Source organism: Trichoderma evansii (assembly GCF_050947405.1).
Source record: "Trichoderma evansii strain SZMC 28006 chromosome Unknown GGI43scaffold_22, whole genome shotgun sequence".
NCBI lineage: Eukaryota > Fungi > Ascomycota > Sordariomycetes > Hypocreales > Hypocreaceae > Trichoderma > Trichoderma evansii.
The window spans coordinates 431382-439089 of NW_028145184.1; the positions used below are offsets into that span (position 1 = coordinate 431382).

Below are 7708 nucleotides of genomic sequence, written 5' to 3' on the forward strand. Positions count from 1 at the left end.
ATCCGGGGGTTGCATATTTTCATACGTGTGCTGACTACGTCGTTAAATCACGGCCGAAGTGCTGGATGCGGAATAATATTTCCATTTTTTTTATTATCGTCCACTAAGCAAGCTAGTTACATAAACCCGCGCCTGGGCAATAGGATGGTATACGACCATTTTACATACGCAGGCTTCATATATTCCTTTCAGTAATATCTGCACCGAGCGGTATTTACAATATACAATAGGATCTGTATGAAACGGCTATCGGCGGTTATCGCCTTTACGTGGCACTCAATATCGTGTCTTTGATGATTACTATTCTGAAGTGGGGTTAGATGTGGTGATGGCTGGCCCAATCGAGTCTCTCTTGACTACTTGATTCGCTTTGCTTACCACCTTAATATAAGGTTAAATTCTCCGACAGACACCGCTAGGCTCTATGGCCAAGCCTTGGCGAGATTTATAAGCACAGCGTCAGAAGTGGCAGCGTAGATGCGATTTTACAATAGACGTTTCATCCACCTATAGCGAAATATTTCGAGGTGCATAGGTTTAGTTGCGGTAGTAAAGTGAATGGGCGTGAGTCTATTGACATAGAACAAATAGAGCAACAGTAGAAGATTTCTTATGCAGTCTACGAGGTTAAAAATAAAGAAGCTGGTAAAAGATAAGAAAAAAGTGGAATACTCTTTGGGAGAATCTCAGGTTATTTTAATATGTGTTTGTTATTGTTGGTCTATTCCATCATTATTTCTATATTTTCTTATAGAAATTGCTCTTTAACCTCGCTGGCCCATTGTGTAAGCTCTGTAGATGACTGCCCGCTATACTTCTCAATGTTAGCTGCTGCTTCCACATAGAGGCTCTGCTCGTAGAGTTCACTCTTGCTTTCCACTCTGGAACTAAACATCCGTACAAGGTCCCTCGCGATGTTTTCCGCAATCCCATTGGCCTTGAACACCTCAACGCCCTCTTCTGGACTCACACCCTTCACTGAGAGCTCCTTGCCAATAGCTTTACCGATAGCAGCCACGGCATCTCTCTGAGACATGACTTTCGGCCCGCAGAGCGTTACAGACGACGGGCTAGGCGAGCCGTCAGGCTTCTTTGCACCACGGACGAGGAATCCCGCACACACGCGGCTGATGTCTGATGGTACGATATAGTCAAAAGTCACGTCTGGTCCCACCAGCTTTATTTCACCAGCGCGGACCATAGAGCGCCACTGTAATGTATTGGACGAGAAATAGGAAGGTCGCACTGCCACGTAGCCACCCTTTCCGAATATGTTATAGAGATTATTCTCCACCTGCGCGTGAGAAAAGGCGATGAAATCGGATGGCGGCACACTCTTGAGGCTATCTTCGCTGGCGCTGTGGACTGTAACACTTGAGCTGCTCAGGAAGACAACGAACTCAATGCCAGCAGATTTCAGGGCCTCGATAGTTGATCGCATGCCTTCTGGAACCCCAAACAGCAGGTAGATAAATGCATGCTTGGCTCCCGACTTGGTTACGGCAGCCTTGATGCTCTCTGTATCCGAGAGGTCGGCCTGGATTCTTTCAAATCCACCTTCCCGCTCTTGATCTGGGCTGAGTCCGGGGATGGATTTGCCAACGTCTCGCATGGCAAGGAAGACCTTGGCTCCTTGCTCTTGGGCTACTCGAGCAGCTGTCGAGCCAATGCTGCCAGTAGGGCCGAAGATGATCACACTGGGATTGGACATGGTTGTGAAGAGTCTGTTGCTTTTATTTTTTGTATTCCCAGATTGAATGGAATGAGATATTTTTAAAAAGTAGTCTTTCAGAGAAGTTATTATTTTGACTATTATACATGATATACAATCACATATATATACCCAAAGAGGCATTAACAATCTGGAAAACAACGCTAACGTTTCTGGAGACCATTCTCGCTGAGAGCTAATAGGATATTTGGTTTGTTACGACAGCTATCGGACGTTTTGATTTCCAAGAGCCGAAACCGACATGCAAGGTATGTTAAGGGGATGTCTATGAGTATTATTTTTGTTCAGGTAGCTACAAATCACGGCATAAATTTACAGCCCCGAAATGTATAAGTTCCGCTAATATAATATTTAACAATTCTTTCTCTAGGCTTTTATCAATTGTTCTAGAGCAACAATACCTGCTATAGATCATTCACAAGTCGACTTTGTCATAGATACTCCTTGGATCTATTCTAGCTACTCTGGAGCCCCCTCCTCTTCTTACTTACTGTCGCGCATGGGCTCGCTAGGATTCTGAGCAATCCGTTGACAATCTCAGGATCGCCTTTGCTCGGTCTTCCGACTTTTCGAACTATTAGATAACATTATGAACTGAACATTGATGCTGCCCCTGTTTCTAGAATTAGTAATAATGCAGCATAGGTTTCAGTTCATTATAAATCCATGTAGCCTAAGCCTAAATGAAGCTAGTTGAAGGGAAGGATCAAGAACCATGCTCTCTTGTTGGCCCCCAGTTTTACTCTACATGTAAACTATCTAGGTGCACACACATATCGAAATGACTTGTCAAGAGGCTACCAAGCGAGAAATACAACCTCTGCAATAGTGGACATCTATTCATTTACAGAATACCTAGATATGACTGGATAGAGTTATCAAGCCGCACCATTATCGCCTGACTCAATTGTCCGGGGCATCCACTTCCTACGGCAGCCTAGTTTGTTGATTTGGTCTCCACGGAGAGGAATCCGCCGATGTTTGTAATCGGCGCGGGGCTCGGACTCGACGCAATACCGACACGCCTATCTCGGTTGTATCAATTCGCGTTTCGCACGGACTTTATTATCGATCATACTGGTCGATTATATAGAACTCATGACAATGGAAGAGGATATACACAGTATTTAATTAGTTTGGGCTATGCCTTCAGCTGAATAAGGCTGCCACAACTACTTACCATTGCCTATCAACTCCTTCATCTCTGAATCAAAATTCCAATCCCCAAATCTTTCATATCTTATCCACCATGACCGAACGTGTGCTAGTAATCGGAGCCACTGGTAACATTGGCGTGTCTGCTGTTAAGGGTGCTCTGCGCTCCGGACGCCAGGTTCTAGCTATAGTTCGTAGCCAAGCTTCGGCCGATAAGCTTTATAAACATGTGGGGTCATCTGAGGGCATTACAGTTGTCGAGGCAGATGTTACATCCGACCAGGGAGTTAAGAGTGTTGTTGACCAGGTTAAAGCCGGCAAGCTACCGGCCTTTCAGCACGTGTATACCTGTGGTTAGTCATTGCCACTTGCTAAATGAAAGGTTGACTTTGAGTTTAACTAATAAAAAATTCGTTATTTAGTGGGCGGTGAATACATTGATGTTGCTCTCAAAGACATTACCACGGAGAGACTTCGTAAAAACATGAGCACGGGCTTTGAGGCCAACTTTTGTATGGTCCCTCAGTAAACATGATTTAGCATCCATCTTCTAACATCATTAAAACTATAGTTGCCTATCGAGACACAATCGAGTATTTATATGACCAAAACCACCCAGACAGCACATGGACTATCTGCACCGGCGCGCAAGGCGAACTAGCCATTTTTGGGCTACCAGCTATGACACAAGGCCCTTTATTCTCCATGACCACAGCAGCTTCCCGTGAGAATGAGAAAACCAATGTGCGAGTGAATGAGGTGTATTTGATGTTTCGAGTTGAAGTTGATGAGGATGCTACAGCGCATGGCGTCTCAAGCAGCACTGAGTTTGCTTCTGTCTATGAGACTATCCTTTCCAACCCTGAGATCCGCGGCTCACGTGTGCGTGTTGCCAGTCCTGCAGACTTTAAAGACTTGAAATGGACCAAGAAGTTCTAGGAAGCTTGATTTTCTTCTTTCTGTCTGACAACTCAATGGCTTGCCGTGCTGTAGGGTTAGCTCAAAGGAGCATGATCAAAAAGAAAGAGAGAATAAAGCAGAGAAATAGCCATTGCGAGAACTAATGCTATAACACCGGAAATCAATCGTTTTCTCATTAAAAAATCGCTAAGAGAGTGCTGCTTTGCCTTGAAATCGCCCAATTACAGAGAAGATGAAATGCCTACTGCTATGTGGTGATGATGGTACAACCATGCTTACACGTCCGCTATATTAGGCACTCAGATGTTGCAAGCTTGCGTCTGTGCACATTCATTGGCTGCCTCCGACAACTGCCGTTCCGCGCCAAGCGCTACTACAGTAAAGCAATATTGCATTTTCACACTTTGCTCTCGCTTGTGCAATAGCGCACATAGCCACGGCGGCCTGAATAGTTTTCAACCCTCAACAAACAAATCTGGGCTGCTGCTGTATTACCATCACCAGAGGATCTAGTTCTTCAGTTTGCGATAAAAATCTTCAAGAAGCATTCCAGATGAACCAAAATTGACAAGCAGGCTCGCCTGTAGATGCATCCATTTCGAAACGCAAATCCTCGTACGATGCACCCGCGGCCAGTGCTAACAATGAGCCAACGGCCCCAGCAGCACGAGCAAGAAATGTGCTCATAGGTGCATTTTATGCATTTGGCCAGGATAGAAATAGGTAACCGCTCTTGTACCTTCTAAAACTTAAAGGGGTTTGAAACTAAATATATTTTTAGCCCAATCTACATTTCTATCATTGCCCCGAGCTTGGTCTATGTCTTCTGCAAGATCAGCGGGGGTTCAAACTGTGGCGATCTAGGCCTTTGTGTAACAATCTTTTTATCAATAGTTCATTTTACGGCGATGAATTACGCTGGAGAAACTCGCGATAAGACAAATGAACAAATCGGAAGTCTTACTTTCATTCTGCTGAGCTTATCCCTTTGTTCGTTTTGTTACTTTTGTGTTCGTTATTTTAAGAGCAAATGTAGCTAGTACAGACTCTTGAAAGATTTCCATTAAATAGGTATAGATGAAATGGAGTAAAATAGGACTCATCATGACCTTCTGTCGCCATACGTGTACCATGTTCAAATAACGCGATCGGTACTACATGTACCTACATGACTATTATGCGTACATGATTTTAGTAAATTAGGTGCTGTTGGTCTCTATTGTAAGATTTACTCATCACAAGCACACAGTTTTGCGGTCAGGGTGAAGTATTTCATCCTAGAGGACGAGAATTTTGGCCGCTGGACCAGATACCTGCCAGTAATTTTGCTTGATAATCTTGATGAAGACGCATGTTATAGCAATCCGGTCCACCGTAGCAATGTATTGCGTCGCTAAGAATTGATGCGCTCACGCTACTCAAATAGTACCGCTAGCTGAAGGAAACAAAATATACCATAATTTGCACATAAGCATTTATAATTATAGCAAACAAAAATATAACTAACACACTTAAATACCAACAATTATCATTATATAGATAAGCCCTATACTAACAACGCACCTATCCCCAGTGTGGAAAATTGACACTCCACGTAGATTCAAAGGCAGCGGGCCGAAGAAAATAAAGAGATCTGAGGCTTTCCGTAATGAGGAATAATCGTACAAGTACATAAAGGAAAGCAATGATACCTTGGGTTGCCCTAATCATACGAATTTTTGCTCGTGAGTGATAATATCCACTTATTGCAAAGGGGAGATGTGTGGCAAGATATGACAAGGGCAGAAATGTGGCTGCTACTGCACAGAACCTCCAGAGCCATTTCTCAATAACACTCGGAAAGCGAAAATTCCATGCGAGGAAATGAGTACCTCCAAAGGAAAGAGTGGAAATAATCGAAACAAGACACGTTCGAGCCCAAATACCTAGATTATTGATTTCATCGATTTGACCAACCTTATCAAGTTCATAAACTGTGTGGAACGCACAGCTAGGGATCTGGTAAACCTTTGTTGGTATGATGGGAAATCGCAAGTATGGGTAAGGAGCTGCGTTCAAGATAGCACCCAAACTATCCTTGTCAACCTTTGTCTCATCTCCCTCGATGTATATAGGCACGCTGACATCTTTGCGTTTATTCCATTCAATCACATATAAAATGATTGAAGAGACTGACAGAGCTGCAGTGCTGACTTCGAGGGGCGCGGAAGCTAGCCCATAATATTTTCGAGCCCCAAGCTGGATAATAAGCCACAAAATTTGTAATATAGCAAGGAACTTCACCAATGCGTCAGATTTGCTTTTATCTTTAATCTCCTTCTCAGTGATATCGGGAAGATGGATAATTCCTTTGTTAGCTGCGATGAGGAGCTGTCTGGAGTCTAGTACCCATATATTCCCTGACAACGCGTGAGGCTCCACGGTACACCGTGTTCTTCCGCTTTCTTTGCCAATTTTATACAGTTATACCGAGCCGTAAACATCTTTTGAGCATATAGAGAGGTAAGAGCCTCAGGGGCAACAAACATGACAATCATCCAAAGAGCTTTTCGAGTAGTCAAATATAATTTCAAGAAAATGAATTGTGCCATCCTCGGATTTTGAAAGTCAGGTGGGATGTTGAGGTGAAGGATAGACCAGGTCGAAAGAAGAACTATTGCAATACAGCTCCAGACGATTTCCATAGTGGATCTGATATTTGGGTGGTTCACAAATCCACTGGACGGCGCTAGAGGAAATGTACAGTTTGGTTAAAAGGTGAGCATTTTTGCTTATATAAGAGGGTAGAATATACTTGGAGAAGAAGAAGATAAAATATAGTGTTTATTTTAGAGATTTGTGATTTGTAAGGTTTCAATACTCTTGCTGGATGAGAACATTCGCCTGGGCATTAAATTGATCAAGTCTGGCGCCTAATGATACACCTTAGCTAATATATATAATATTATTCTTTCTTTGTCTTCGCAGTGCTGTCTTTTTTAGGAAACAAAAACAATCGGCTTGGCCCCCAAATGCAGACCCCAAGATAGCTACTGGCACTACTGCCTCATCCACATCCCTCTTTACTGAAGTTGGGTGTGACTCGTATTGGTCTAATTGCTCGTATTCTGTGCAACCAGCCATATTCAAGTAGCCGAGACATGCATAATTCTATTTTCGAATAATAAAGACCACAGGTCTTATCGTTCGAGTTACCGAATACTACTATTCGGGATAAGCTTGCAGGCTGAGAGCGGCAATGCTCCACCTACACACCGAAGAGATTCAGCTTACAGGACGTGTAGTGGCTCAGATTACTATTATTACGCTAGGCTATACTTTCTGAGATATTGGCGGACTATTTAGGTGTAAATTCCGATTATATTTGCTTTAATTGTTTAACTTTTCCTTTTTCAATCTGATGTGAAGCTAGCACGTGGCTAAAAATTCGGCTGAGAATCAGGCTGGATAACTGATCCTCAGCTGTGACCTGTGCACTTGTATTTGCAACGGATTAGGCGAAAGTTCGAGATATTGACTGACCAGGAAAAAAAATCACTATACGTCTTATAGAATAATGCTTTTTATCTTTGCTCCTACTCTGCGGCCTAACTAAATCCAGTGGAGTTGTGGTATGCCACACTCAATAACAATTTTTAAAGTCGTCGGAGTTTTATAATTACTAGATTGAGAAATTCATCGAGATATCATGTATTACGGTTTAGTAGACATATCTTGGATAGACTCATGCTAATAATTAAAGAGAGTCAAATTCGATTTCTACTTTTTTTTTTGGGGGGGGGGGGGGGGGGGGGGTTAAAAAAAAAGGTTTACAAAAACCCCGTTTTTACGATATTTTTGGTATTTTGGGTGCCGAGGAGGGTTGGGGGGTTTTTGGGCGAGAGTTAGCCAAAAAAGCAC

General features: G+C 43.0%; 2 protein-coding genes across 2 annotated transcripts; one reads left to right on the plus strand and one right to left on the minus strand.

Annotated features, from left to right (window-relative positions):
- Positions 1-691: 691 nt before the first annotated feature.
- GGI43DRAFT_414213 (SDR family oxidoreductase) lies at positions 692-1791 on the minus strand. Its single transcript, XM_083207015.1, has one exon. It carries the CDS (start codon positions 1709-1711, stop codon positions 749-751), a length of 963 nt encoding a protein of 320 aa, XP_083057311.1. The 5' UTR covers positions 1712-1791; the 3' UTR covers positions 692-748.
- Positions 1792-2981: 1190 nt separating this feature from the next.
- On the plus strand, positions 2982-3826 carry GGI43DRAFT_387022 (uncharacterized protein; the record flags this gene model as incomplete). Its single annotated transcript, XM_083203868.1, has 3 exons — positions 2982-3240; positions 3310-3399; positions 3459-3826. 3 exons carry the CDS (start codon positions 2982-2984, stop codon positions 3824-3826), a joined length of 717 nt encoding a protein of 238 aa, XP_083057312.1.
- Positions 3827-7708: the final 3882 nt, after the last annotated feature.

Excerpts from the sequence above, each read along its gene's own strand:
- GGI43DRAFT_414213 (XM_083207015.1), bottom strand. The coding sequence starts at position 1,711 with ATGTCCAATCCCAGTGTGATCATCTTCGGCCCTACTGGCAGCATTGGC.